This window comes from Amyelois transitella, chromosome 8 (assembly GCF_032362555.1).
Source record: "Amyelois transitella isolate CPQ chromosome 8, ilAmyTran1.1, whole genome shotgun sequence".
In the NCBI taxonomy this organism is placed as follows: Eukaryota; Metazoa; Arthropoda; class Insecta; order Lepidoptera; family Pyralidae; genus Amyelois; species Amyelois transitella.
The window spans coordinates 1,967,934-1,982,018 of record NC_083511.1 but is presented as its reverse complement, the minus strand read 5'-3'; the positions used below and the strand labels follow the sequence as shown (position 1 = coordinate 1,982,018).

The window sequence follows — 14,085 nt, the reverse complement described above, 5'->3', positions numbered from 1 at the left end:
GTTAAACAGAAAGAACGCAGTTTTATTTGTCTCACTCTTGCAACAGTACAGTGACTAGACTATTGGAGAGATCATCGCATTTTTTGTCCTGCTCTGACAGATTGTCTCTGTCCGTTCTCACCTTCTTTCTACTTATCCCAGTGACGCTAGACGTACACTTTTTCAATATCAATTGCTTAAATTCTTCCAATTCGGCTTTAGATAAAAAATTTGTATGAGAAAACTCTTCGTCCAAAAAAGGACTTTCTTTCTTCGCCATTTCATACAAGGAGAGTAAATCTAGCGATGTTTTATTCTTTTTAGTGTATATAGCCTGGTTGCGTTTGAGTATGCGCCTTAAGTCTTCCAAATACGGTTTGTTTTCCTGTATCTTGCCGTCGATTATCTCGATTTCCTTGCGATTTAGTTTGTTTAAGTCCTCTTCGCCAATGTCGAATTTCTCTTTGAGTAGGAGTAGATTATCTGTAATTATATAAAGAGTAATTATTACTAATAGCACTATTATCCGCGTGAGCGACCATCACGCAACAAAAATCGTTAGCCTGTAACTAACCTTTACTACCGTCTTTTCCAACTTTCGCCGTTGGTTTCACAGCGAAAAAAGCTCTAAGCTTCTGTTTAGGCTTAGCCGTATTGTTCCCCTTGTAAATGTCGTACTCGATGCAAACAACTTTCTCTACCAACTGGCGGACTTCCACGTTATTCTTCTTCAATTTCGAGTACTTTTCAGCGATTATTTTCACTCTAGGTATCTCTGATATGTGAACGTTTTGGGGGAGCGAAGTGTCTGATTCCAATTTTTCTGTTAAATTAAGAACTAGGTGAACATGAAGGAATTGACAAACTTTTATTCCCAAGAAGAGTTTACGTTAAGGAAGAGACTAACTACATCTTTCCACAAGCCACGATCTCTGCATACTTATTTCGCTTCATCCACATATATAATTTTCATTCAAGAGCGTCGATTTTTGGTTCTCTTGACCTGATCTTTCGCCTAGACATCCCATATTTTATTAACGTTATAGTAATAAGGTGATACCCACACAACGTGTAACAAGCGCCATAAAAACTTAGACCGCGATTCAGAAGTAGATATGTCAAGGTTTTGTACGTAAACCTATTAACCTTCGTGAGTTTAACAGAGGAATCCTTCCCAGCTTTAAAAATTGTTCTTAAAGACTTCAGAAATGACATGACGTGATCTCTAATTGCCGGGAACAACACGACAAGTAAGTATATAAAAATGTTGAATACTGTACCCACCTTTGTCATCTTTTATGTATTTATCAATCTCATCAGCATTGTCAATGTTTTGCCAACCAAACTCATCTGATCCTAACTCTGTAGTTTTTTCCTTCGGATTAACATACTGTGAGCAATTTTCAACCTTAGAGCTGTTGCCACAGAGCACTTTTCTTAGTTCTTTCAACTGGTTTATAGTATCAGGCAATACTGGGTCGAAGCCGTACTGTTCAAGGATTAATTGTTGGTACTGGAAAATAAAATAGTAGCAAATCAGTAATCAGTATTATTCGAAGATTACGGTAAATTTCTTTGTAAATACTTGTTATTTCTTTGTTATTACACGTGTGCAAAGATTCTCATCTCTGTGAATCTATGAATCATACCTTGCAATGCAGCTCCAATGATTTGACAATGACAATCTTAAAGAAACTTGTTATATATCTTTACAAAAAAAAGTATAATTTACAAGCTGTCTTTGATGGACCCCAAGCTTTGAATGAAACTGCTGATAATAACTGTCGGCTATCGACGTACACGCAGTAAGAGTAAGTTCTTTACTTAGCTATTAAAGTTACTTAAATCTTCCTCAATTTCTAAAATTTGTTTATAGTTAGTTCCGTATTAATACAATTTGTGCTTCTTTAAACCACCAAATTCAAAATCCAATACCTAATTTCATCAAAACATTCATTACCTGGTCCTGCTGAGTTTCATTCTGCTGTTGTCCAAAATCTTTGCAATCTGGACTAACAAAGCAGCATCTGTTGGTCATAGGTTTCACAGGCTTACCCTGAGACCTGGCTTTGGGTGCTAACACTTCTTCAATATCATTCTTCTTGAAAGGCTCACTCTTTGCCAGATTATCAGCTAGTGCATTAAACCTCGCTGGACCCCTACCATATTTGCGTTGATTTCTGTTCATTTTTTAAGTACTATTCATATTCAACGGAGAATTTCGATCATCGTCATTGACCAATTTTTTGTTGACTTGAAGTTGACTATTCAGTGTTTATTGAACAATTACGTCATGATAGACATTGTCACTTAGATTATTCAAAATTTATGTTCTTTATGATTGTGTGATCTTCTTTCCCTTGTTAATGGTTATCCCTATTTTTTATTTTTGTTGTTTGACAGACGCGGGTCTCTTACTTTACTGGGCTTCTTTAGGACTATAATATCCGCTTCCCAGATGAACCGCTTCTTGTTATGACGACTTTCTCAGATAGACTATTTCCCGTATGGTACACTTCCTTAAACGACATGATTCCAAAATATCTTTCTATTCCTTTTAGACGTCCAGTTTTCACTTTCTATCGGTAATTTAAAAGTCAACCAAACCGGTAGGCCAATCTTTCTACCAGTGGTGTACTGGTTCGGGCATATTGCAAATTTGCAAGGACGTAATAATACTATAGTCCATATGAGTTCTTATCTAATTGCTTTAGGTGTATTCAACAGAATCAAATCTCAGAAATCAAATTCTAATAGTACAGGTACAATAACTTTTTTGGCATAAGACTAAACACTACTCGTCAGTAGTGAATCTGCTACCAAATAATACAAAGAAATAAAACAACAAATATGTTCCATAAATTTATAAATTTATTGAGACTGTTCATTTCTGATCCTCTTCAGACGTGGTCGGTACACTATTGTGACAGTGGGCTTATGTCCGGACTTCAAAGCACCTTCTATTATAGTTCGCATGCTCAGCAGAATTTTGTCACAGTTGGGTAGGCAAGTCACCACCGCTACACAGCGGGACGAATCTATGATCTTCTGCACTGGTCTACCGTCTATCAGCAACTGAAAAGAATTTTATCCAAAAAATATAAAAGAGTACACTGACTGACCGATTGTTTGACATATAAATGCACAGCCCCTGATGCCAGAAATTTGAAATTTGGCATGTAGGATTTTTAGTTTTATGTGGGCGGAAGTGCTATTATTATTATTTCATTTACATTCAAATTGGAACAAGAAATATAATAATTATAACCAAGACTGAATCTTTATAAGATAAAGAATCTCTATGAGGCCTACAACCAATTGTAGGTTGTACGAGTTTGTACCATGCTTATCTATCCATGATGAAATGCGAGATTCTAATGCGAAAGCATGACCTCTAAATGAATATGAAAAATCATAGTTCTAAAAATATTAAATTTTCACCTCATATCCTTGAACGCCTTCAATATTCTTGGGCTTATTCCATTTCACCATGACAGTGTGATCCGACACTCTCCTGCCGCTTAAAGATTCAACCTTCAAGTCATCACATCTGCATTTTGGTTTCTGCAATAAATAATGAATAGCATGTACATATAAGTAAATAAGCCTACTGCAAACATCTAGCACCTAGCACTGCTTCACTCCAATGAATGGTATCGAATAAGACAATTGCCGTTATCGAGTTGGTGATTTCATCCAATCAAAAATTAAGGGACAGCAAAGCAAAATCTTATATTAAGGGTACTTTTTCTTTGGGTTTTCAAAAAAATCTTTTAAACGCAAAAATAGCTTTGTCTGTCACCAAGAGCCACTTTGGCATCGCTGCTGGCAGAGATGCCTTGATTCTATCACGATATAATTAACTCTTGAAAAGCCAAAGGTTCTTCACTCCCAGACCCCCTCGATACTTTTGCTCTTATTACCGGAATGTCCAGTCGGTTTATAAGGTCTACCTACTAAGTTATGAAAATCCTGCAGCTGGTTATTTTAGCAACTTTTACTTTCAGTTCTAATCGTTTATTTATTTTGATACAATGTGAGATCATAATGCTAAATGCACCTTACAAGGTGTAGCTTACCGTTATCTCAAAAGTCCGACTTGAATGTGTGACTTTGGAAAACCGGAGGATGTCCAGTTCAGCACTTTTGGCTTTATTCTTTGGTTTTTGCTTTTCATTCTCATCAATTAATGTAACCTGAGAGAAGAATTTATTTTTATAATGTATGATATAATGTATGACCAATACGCATTCCGCCGCCATTTTTGCTAATTTATGTCTTGGCCAGTGTTATATGGGGAGAAACAAAAATATCTACTAGAAGCTTGTTTTATTTTACCTCCAAATCATTGGTGTCGGATTCTTTGTCCACGTGTGTAGTTTTATTACGAGGCAATGAAGCCGCTGATCTAACTTTGTCCATCTTGTTGACCTGTTTGTATAAAAAAAAAAATAGTAATTTGTATCTTCTTGTAGATCACATACATATAAATATATACTATCACGTCTATATCCCTTGCGGGATAGACAGAGCGAACAGAGTCTTGAAAAGACTGATAGGCCACGTTTACTTGTGTGGCTTAATTAGGATATTTGCAGAACATAAACATCTAAATTATTAAAATTACAATGAAACTAAAAACAGGCCGTAAATTTTTCCAAAATGTTTGCTTCTTTTTTGCGATGCGTTTTCTATAATTTCCGCTTATAAATAATCAGACAGACTTGATTATCCCGCGAGGGATATCTTTATTCTTTGTTTTTATTATACAACACCCTTCCCAATTTCTCTAGCAGTAAAGCTGGCTATACACGCACGGATATGCCCGCTATCTGCCCGTCGGTAGGGCCCGCTGTGCACATCCGTGCGTGAATGATGAAAATAAATCACGGATTTGCCCGGATTCCCGCTACTCGTGCTTTGATCAGATGAGCACGGACTCAGGGCGGGCAGAATTTGTTTTCTCATTTTAAGTAACAGTTAAGACAGTATAGAATAGAAAAGATTTATTTTCAAAATTGGATACAAGGTATCACTTGTTGACGTCACATAACTTAAATCTAATTATAACTACTACCGCTTCCAAAGCGCATGTGTAGAAGAAGCGGCGGAATAAACTACACTGCAGCATTTTCATCGGACGTCAATTTACAAATATAGATCTCTTAAATCTACATCGTGGACGAATGCACAATGTCTACATTAAAAAACATGAATGAATGTGTAACAGTGGCCCTTAAAATAACGGATGATACGATCTACCTACATAGTAAATACATGATGCTTACTTCAGTTTTGTCAATAACAAGCAGATCCGTAGAAACTTGAACAGATATCGGCTGGGTTTCCAATTTTGCAATTTTTTTGTGAAGTGGTAAACCGTCAGAACTTCCGTGGTCTTGGTAGTTGCTTAAGTAAAAGTTTTTCTTATTCACTGACCAATCTTTAGATGAAGGGACATAATTTTCCTGAAAAAAGTTAGGTATTTACGTAGCTGGGTTATTATTGGACAATAAGACAAAATAGGACAATGAACCAGTCTATTTTTTCTATCAATAGAAACGAAAGATACTAACTACATGAACACAGGTGAAACCGTGATAACAAATAATTCGTTACCTCTGATTTTAAAATGTATAAGTCTTCAGACATTTCAAAAGATCTGGTGCATCTGCTTCCATGTATAGATGCTGTTTCTACGTATTGTTTTATTACATTTTCTTTGATAACATCTGATAACTGAGCCGTTAAAATATCAATTTTTTGTGAATTGCTTGTCTCTGCAACATTGTTGTTTAGTACAAGATCTGACTTTGTTACTCCATTTGACTTTTCAAATAAATACATGTTTCTTTTTTCATTTTGCTGTAGTTCTGACGATATTAAATTAGGCTTATGTTCTGATTTTGTACTTTCTAAGTTTTGATCTCTTGAATCATTAGTATCTGTATTATTGGCGTAATCAGTATTTATTATATTTTCCTTTTGATCCGGACCTTTTGATAACAAATGAATTTTCTGAATATGTTCATTTTGTTTTGTCTTCCAGTCGGAGTCAGCAGAAATGATTTTATTGCTAATTGGTGTATGATTAATGCATGCTTTCTCACTAATATTATTGGACTCATCATTTTTACCATTCACTGTATATTCAGAGGAGTAATTATCGTAACTGTTGCTTTGATCCTCGATAATAAGATATTCAAACTGCCTGTTATTCATGTCCAATTTACTGCATATGTTAAGCTCGTGTGATGGTTTTAATTGTTTGGCTATACCCTGAAAATCCTTATTTGCTTTATCGTACTTTTCTAAAAGTTTTTTTAATTGACCTGAAAAATCTTTTTCTATAAGTGTTTTACGGACTCTAATCAATTTGATTGCAAGTAAAATGTAAATATTTATTATTTAGTTCCAATGGGATGTTATAAATATACTTACATGTGTTATGAGTAATGGTGGGTATATTAACACCATTGTAATATTGTTTGTGAATACTTTTAGTTAAACCTGAAAAGAGTTCAATATTGTGTCCATAATTGGTAATATCATGAGATTCGTATGTACTCGTATCGCAGATGACTTTTGACTTATTTATGTCAGATGAAATCTTAAAAGAATTTTCTTTCAACTCATCGCTTAATTTGAGAATATCTGTTAAACAAGTTTCTAATGTAGTTATAGAACTTCTTGCTTCATGGTTTGATGAAAATGGACACATTTCCATTTTTAGACATTCTTTAGGATATTTTGTAGAAAAGAAAGGACCGGCTGCATTCTCTGAATTATGGGTAGTTTCGCGTATATCCTTTTCCTCTTCTGAGTCCAAATTGAACCGTTCGTATTTTTTTACTACTTCCTCTTTGTCAGCGTAATTTAAGTAAATTGGTATTTTATTTAAAGTCTTAAATCCCATTGAAAAATCATTATGATAATTCTTATCACAATAAGCAATGTCACATGGTGGGAGTATTTTATCATCCAAATTATGGAAAATGTTATATGTATTAGCAAATATACTTTTATTACTTTCGTCTTTTTGTCGGCTATTGCAATTTTCCATAAAGCGGTTGTTATCGAAAGTAGCATTTATACAAACTTTCTGATTAAGTTTATTTTCCTGTGAAGATCCAGTTAATGGAAAATTTGCATTGTTACAATCATATGAATCGACAACACAGTTGTTGTAACTGATTCTTCCAATTGATTTAGAAATGTGACCCAGTTTTGGGCCCGTGGAAAGTTTAGTCATTTTTTGACAATTTATGCAGTCACACACATCACAAACACATTTTGGATCATTTAATTTGCCATATTTGTTTTCATCTGAGCAAATTTCACATTCACAAGATTTGCAAATACAGCTATTTCTTTCAGCAAATTTACTATGAGATTCTAGTTGAGGTTTTGAAATTGTTTCAACTGGCAGTTTCTCGCCTTCGTTTCTGCAAGCAATGCATTCACACTCTTCACAGCTACATGCTTCTGTAAGAGTTCCCAGTGTTGGATAATTTGAGGACACTGACGCATACATAGCTATTGTATCATGGTTGTATTTGCTATTGTACTTTGGATAAACTGAAGCACGCCGAATATCATAATCATACGAATCTTTTTCAACTGGTTTGAATATAGCTTTACTTGGCATCTCACAACGGCAATCATCTGTACCACCCGCTCCTCTACAACGTTGATCAAGACATTGTTCACAGCCGCAGCTTCTAGTCATCCCTGTTGACATTTCGTGTGTCAAATGGGACGACAGTGAAAAGAAATTTCGTTCACACTCCAAACAATGGCAAGTCGAACACGAACAGTTGTTGGCTTGATGACTTTCTGAAACCCTAGCTGTAATATAAGTTCTAGGGGGCATGCATTTAATACAATCACAAGGTTTACAATCACACAACTGATTCATTATTCTTTTTGAAACACCCAGATCCATTTCTTTTGGTTTCTTTTTATAAAGGCAGTTCGACTTTGAGGTATTACTAAAGTTTTGAAAAAGTTTGCAATCTTCACATTCACATGGTTTACAATCGCATACTCTATCTAAGTTAAGCGATTTGCCAGCAATACATTCACACACTTTACAGCTGCAAGCCCTATACACATCTTTGATTCGTTTAAGAATTTCGTTTGATAGATTAGTTTTCATTTTGTTTTTAGTTATAGGAATATCTTGATTTATAATATTATATGACTCTTCAAATTCTTCATATGGCAAATTCATTATTTGCGCACTTAATTTTGCAGTACCAAGATGAAGATCTTTATAAATGTAATCAATCAATGCATTATGAACTTCTGTGACTGGAGCGTCAATTTTGGTAGCAGAGGATACATACGTTTTGCTTAAATTTCCGTAATATTTGCTATCACACGGTAATAAAGATTTGATAGAGGATATGGAAGTATCATTTGTGACTTCCATGGTGCATGGAGGATAATTACATCTATTTGTTGCTGCAGATTTTATATCACTGGAACATACGTTCCTTGGAACCGGAAAACTAGTTGCATTAGTCCTGAATGTATCAAATTTTTTCGTGCATTTAATGTGATCCTCAAAAATATTCACCGCGCTTCGTGATTCACAATTTTTGGTACAACAACTACATTTTGAGTCTATCTCAGTAACCGTTTCAGTGCTCGCTGTTTCTGTAATTTCATAAGTTTCGACATCTTTTCCACAATTGCTACAACTGAATTTTTCAATTATTTTACGAGGTATGGCATCTAACTGTCCGTGAATATTTATCTTACATTTGCTACAATTAAATTTTGTTTCACTAGGTATGATTTCGCTATTATCAGCATCAATTCTATTATAGGGCTCAGTATTTATTTCATTATTCTCCCAGTTATTTTTTTTACACATACATTTGTGTATATCATTGATGGCTGCATCTATCCTGCCGTGGGGACAAATATTTTGCACATAGTCCTTACACGTCAATTTTCTCTTATAACATTTTTCAATGCGTTTTCTTACACTGTCTAAAGATGTTTCAGTCTCTTGCCCACAAATTGTGCACCTTGATTTCCCCATGCTTATTTTTTCTATAGATGTTAGTTTGGTAATGTTCAAATTGTCATGGATATCGGGGTTTTTATTAAAAATATTTTCTTTGGGATTAATTTGTAGTGTATAATTATTGAGTTTTGCTTGGAAGCCACTTTCGCATTTAACTTTTTTGGACTGCGTGTGTTCTGTAGGATAAGATTTATTTTCACCAATTTGATTTTTGTCATTCCTTCCACAAACATCGAAAGTCTTTTTTTCAATTTGCGTAGTTTCTTTGTTGATCGAAACAGCATTTTGGATTTTTTTAATATTTTTTAAGCAACCCTCGCACACAGAGTTTTTAGTACTCATAATATCCATAAGTTTTGAGTAAACTACATCTTTATTTATGTTTTGTCTACAAACTTCAGACGCTTTTCTATTGATTTTATCTCTGGGTTCCTTTATTATATTATTTGTTACATGTTCCTTGCACACTACATTCTTCACATGTTTTGAATTTTTCCGGCATTGTGATTCAGTCCCTGTCGCAGACTTTGGCTCATTATTAATTTTGTCAGCTATCGTTTTTACTTGTTCAGATACTACGTTATCAATTTCAATTCCACGTTTGCATATTTTGCACACGGGTTTTGTCGTATTAGTATTACTTTTAGGTGCAGGATTAAAATAATTTGTAGTGTTATTGTTAATTATTTCATTTTCACGAGTGCAAGTTCCACATGGAAAATTATCTTTGTCTTTTTCTGATTGTGATATATCACAAGTACTAGTATCGGCATTAATGTTACTTTTTTTTAAAGTTATATTTGTAAAAAATATGCATGTTTTAGATACTTTATCGTCATCGTTATGATTTGTCGATTTTTTTGATGTATAACAACGTATTGTATCACACTCGTAACAAGAGCACAAAGGTGTTAGATCATCTTTAATTGATGTTTTGGGCATTTCTTCGTTGGCAGACATTGGGCGTTCCATATTGCGAGGTACAATATTAATTACTGTGGTCACTCCCGTAACTACATTTATGTTTTTTAGGCCCTTTGGTCGAGGATCGGGAAGAAACAGGTAATATAGATATCAAGCTTCGGCAGCATGGGACCTGTGGGAGAAATTTATAATTTAATCTTAAATACATACGTTTGCTACCTTTTATCCCTTGCGAGGTAGTCAAAGCCAACAGGTTCGAAAAGAATGAAAGCCTTTTAATATCCTTAGTCTTACATATACTTTATTGGAAAGCATTATGAAGAAAAAAAAAACTAGTTGTATGATGGAAGATGATTTTTAGACACTACATGTAGATACGAGTAACATTACTGTGCTTTTAATACACATAAATATTCTCACGTTTTTATCTCTAAAAACGTGAATAAACAGAGCCAACAGTCTCGAAAAAACTGAAATGCCACTTTCTGCTATTTATGGTTTTATGGTGAAAATTGAGATTCAAATAGTGAGGTTGCTAGCCCATCGCCATCATCGCAAGAGGAATCCCCAGTTTATAAGCCTTTCCCTTTGTCTCCTTTTACGACATCCAAGGGGAAGAAATGGAGTTCTATTTTTAAAGTGCCGGAAACCACACGGCGGAAAAACCTTCTTGAGCATTAAAGAGCGTAAAGTATGTGGAAACAAATATTCACTTTTCTGTTAAATTTTTTCCCCCGGCTCGTCACGTATTACTTACTTTAATCCAATATAGATGGTACTAAGAAGTGTTTACAAGTGTATCATTTCCATTTTTTGTGTGATTTTTATTATTTTATTTCTTCATGATTTAGATTTTTTTCAAGCCGACATTGACATTAATTTACTTTTCTGAAGCTAGATCTCTCATCTATGCTTCTAATTTTAAATGTCAATAATATTGTCAACTCAAACCTTACTTCAGTTTAACTGATATTATAAGTTGGAAAGTAACTCTATGACGCTTTCACGCCTAAAGCACTAAACCGATTTTGATGAAATTTGGTACAGAGAGAGAGTTGACCCTGTGTATGAACATAAGCTATGAATTATATAATTATTATAGTACTGATGGTTGTGTGGACACAAAATCAAACAACACAATAAATCAATAGTTACTTTTAATCAAAGAAATTCATTTTGTTCGTAAATAAAACGATTCAATAAGAAAGTTACAATTGTGTGAGCGAATGTTAGAAATGTTACATTGTTTCGTCAAAATAAAACTCGAAATTGCTATGTACAACAATAAAAATACAATTTACAAAATCTATTGGCACGGTTATGACGAGTAATATAACGATGAAAAAAAAACACGTTTAAATTCGATATATCGATAAATTTAATTTTCGAGATGTAGATACGATTGTTCGATATGCGTTCGCTTATGATTACAATAAGAGTATTATTATTATACAAATTATTTACATTCGTAAAAATATTTGCTTAACTAATGAAGGCACCAGAGTGAGGTCGGTGGAGGTATAAATCTGAAAAGATAAAGATTTGTCAAATAATTATACGGAGACAAGTAGGTATAACATCAAAATGGGCTTTATTATTTTGCCTTTAAATTCAAACCAAAAATAGCCGATTCCGTAATTGGTAACGAAAGTAAAAAAATTATAATAAGTAAAGCCCAAAGAATTCGGAATGCACCATCAGTTGTAATTAAATAAATATATACGGGACAAATTACACTGATTGAGTCAGCCTTGAAGTAAGTTCGAGACTTGTGTAACAAGATACTAACTCAACGATACTATATTTTATAATAAATACTTATTATAGATAAACATCCAAGACCCAGGCCAATCAGAGAAAGTTCTTTTCTCATCATGTCCTGACTTCTTTTCTCATCATGCCTTGGTTTAAATGATTGTACTATAAATTGAAACACACGCTTATTTATATAAGTTACTCCCATCAATATCTTAGCGTTGAAGGATGATTGTACCAGAATCAATATTAGTAATATAACATCCCTCTCGTGTTCCCAGTTCAGTCTTTGCACTTCAAAGACTCGACTCTATTTCAAGCCCATAAAATTGTACAAATATACATACATACATACATATCGTCACGTCTATATCCCTTGTGGGGCAGACAGAGCCAACAGTCTTGAAAAGACTGATACGCCACGCTCAGCTATTTGGTTTCATGATAGAATTAAGATTCAAATAGTGACAGGTTGCTAGCCCATCGCCTAAAAGAAGAATCCCAAGTTTGTAGGCCTATCCCTTAGTCGCCTTTTATGACATCCATAGGAAAGAGATGGAGTAGTCCTATTCTTTTTTGTACTGGTGCCGGGAACCACACGGCACATTGTATAAATATAACGAATAAAAATAATAATATCTCACATAAATTCGCACGTGAGGCTCTAGACGTCCGTGCTCCAAACTATCGCATTTGTACCCAACGCACAAGATGGACAATTCTGAAAACAATGACAAAATTAGATTAAAAAAATACTTAAAAGATATAAACTTATAATATTATATTTGTAGTAAAATAATAAAAATAAAAAATACTAAAAGATATAAACTTATAAATTTAAATTTGAGAATTTTAAATTTAGAAAAAATATACTTTATGAGATTTCTCAATTAGATGTTATAAAATATATAGATAAAAATTAGTAAAAGATAATAATAAATTAATATGAGATTTTTATTGAAATCTGTAACAAATGAAAAATCTGTTTTTGTTATTACTGATTTTGACTGTAATTTTTATTTCTAATTTCTGAATCCTCAAATGCTCACAACATTTAAGTAATAATGCAGTTTTAATTGCAATTGCCATTCATTCAGTTCCCTAACATCCGTAATACGTAAAGAGAAGTGTTTTTTTTATTGTACTGGAAACAAAACCGTATTCAATTATCTAGATATAAATGGAGGTATGTAAAGTAAATATACTTACAACAATACTTTCAATGGCGTTTGCTAACTGTTCCTCCATAATCTTAACGTCGCCATGATCCAAGACTTCCTGTGGGCAATATAAAATAAAATTAATAAATCTACATTTTGGTGATAAATATCTCTATTTTGTCTCATAAGTTTTAAACCAATACACCATAATTATTTTTTGCTTTCGATAAACAAAGCAAATATTTGCTAAATGTCTCACTTTGAAATTTTTACAGTGCACTCTATTATAGAAATTGGAATAATATAAGGCAAAAGGAATGCCATTGTACTTGAAAACACATGCGAGAAACGATACAAAGCTATCAAATAAATCTCAAAATTGAAATTTAATTATGACATTAAAGTGCCACAACTAACTGTTGCAACGTCACATTAACTACTACTTACCACTTCTATAGCTTTATATGATTTCAATTTCTATGGCATTAATGCACTCTTATTAGCTACGGAGCTCGGAATTCGCTTTTCGATTACAAAAAAAGCAAAGCTAATAAAGTACTCGTAATAGAATACAAACCTCCTGACACAATTTAACGCTATCGGCCAGGTCCGGCAACGCGGCGCAGAGCCTGGCGGCGGCGCACGCGCAGCTCACGGACGCCAGCCGCGCGGCGCCGTGCAGCACGCCCGCGTTCCCGCTCAGCGAGGCGAACTCTCCTCTGCTGGCAACACCGCCCTTGTATGTCATTGACGAGACCGCGCGTTGCCATTCCTAAAAATTGGTGGCAATGATAATTTGTGTTTTCCGCTTGTTAAAATAAATGATATTGATCGTTTGATACGGATTTTGAAAGCCTCTTAGGCGCTGACAAGTTGTCATGTGTTGTGTATATTATTGAATAGATGAAAAATATATTAGAGCTCAAGTACACGGTGTTGTTTGAAATGAAGGCGACATTGTGTCCATGTTTATTGACAAAATCTTTTGTTATTTTAATCTCGTCTACGTCAAAGTCCATACCTATTCTGTTTATGTAAAATGTTTGCAAAACCAAAATATCTACGTCACATTCGTATGTGATTTGTAGACAGTATTTTTTCAATTGTTTACTCTTTTCAATAACTACCTAAATTGTTTGGTTTTAATATTAACCACAACCACCGTTGGATCAATTAGTATAGTGAGAAACATTTCAAACTCTAGGCTGTTAACACTGTTTAGTTGCATGA

At 34.1% G+C, this 14,085-nt stretch overlaps 3 protein-coding genes across 8 annotated transcripts in view; all 3 read right to left on the bottom strand.

Moving 5' to 3' along the window:
- Positions 1 to 31: 31 nt before the first annotated feature.
- On the bottom strand, positions 32 to 2,526 carry LOC106137331 (uncharacterized). The gene is made up of 4 exons (XM_060945597.1): positions 1,940 to 2,526; positions 1,264 to 1,492; positions 554 to 802; positions 32 to 462 (listed from the first exon to the last, which is right to left on the bottom strand). The coding sequence occupies exons 1-4, from the start codon at positions 2,165 to 2,167 to the stop codon at positions 32 to 34; spliced, it is 1,137 nt and encodes a 378-aa protein (XP_060801580.1). The 5' UTR covers positions 2,168 to 2,526.
- Positions 2,527 to 2,628: 102 nt separating this feature from the next.
- LOC106137330 (uncharacterized) lies at positions 2,629 to 10,108 on the bottom strand. Of its 3 annotated transcripts, none has more exons than XM_060945667.1 (7): positions 6,421 to 10,108; positions 5,599 to 6,320; positions 5,268 to 5,447; positions 4,318 to 4,410; positions 4,059 to 4,175; positions 3,421 to 3,543; positions 2,629 to 3,054 (listed from the first exon to the last, which is right to left on the bottom strand). In XM_060945667.1, the coding sequence occupies exons 1-7, from the start codon at positions 9,986 to 9,988 to the stop codon at positions 2,851 to 2,853; spliced, it is 5,007 nt and encodes a 1,668-aa protein (XP_060801650.1). In that variant the 5' UTR covers positions 9,989 to 10,108; the 3' UTR covers positions 2,629 to 2,850. The 3 variants fall into 3 exon arrangements, with proteins under 3 accessions (XP_060801650.1, XP_060801651.1, XP_060801652.1); XM_060945668.1 differs by having other exon boundaries at positions 5,599 to 6,311; XM_060945669.1 differs by having other exon boundaries at positions 5,599 to 6,258; positions 6,421 to 6,580.
- Positions 10,109 to 11,080: 972 nt separating this feature from the next.
- Positions 11,081 to 14,085, bottom strand: part of LOC106137368 (axoneme-associated protein mst101(2)) — a 134,371-nt gene continuing 131,366 nt past the window's right edge. For all 4 annotated transcript variants that reach the window (XM_013338182.2, XM_013338180.2, XM_013338183.2 and 1 more), the window contains 4 exons: positions 13,433 to 13,627; positions 12,905 to 12,973; positions 12,340 to 12,416; positions 11,081 to 11,466 (listed from right to left, as the gene is read on the bottom strand). In XM_013338182.2, the coding sequence (XP_013193636.1) occupies positions 12,360 to 12,416; positions 12,905 to 12,973; positions 13,433 to 13,627 (321 nt within the window). In that variant the 3' untranslated portion in view covers positions 11,081 to 11,466; positions 12,340 to 12,359. The remainder of the gene's footprint in view (positions 11,467 to 12,339; positions 12,417 to 12,904; positions 12,974 to 13,432; positions 13,628 to 14,085) is intronic.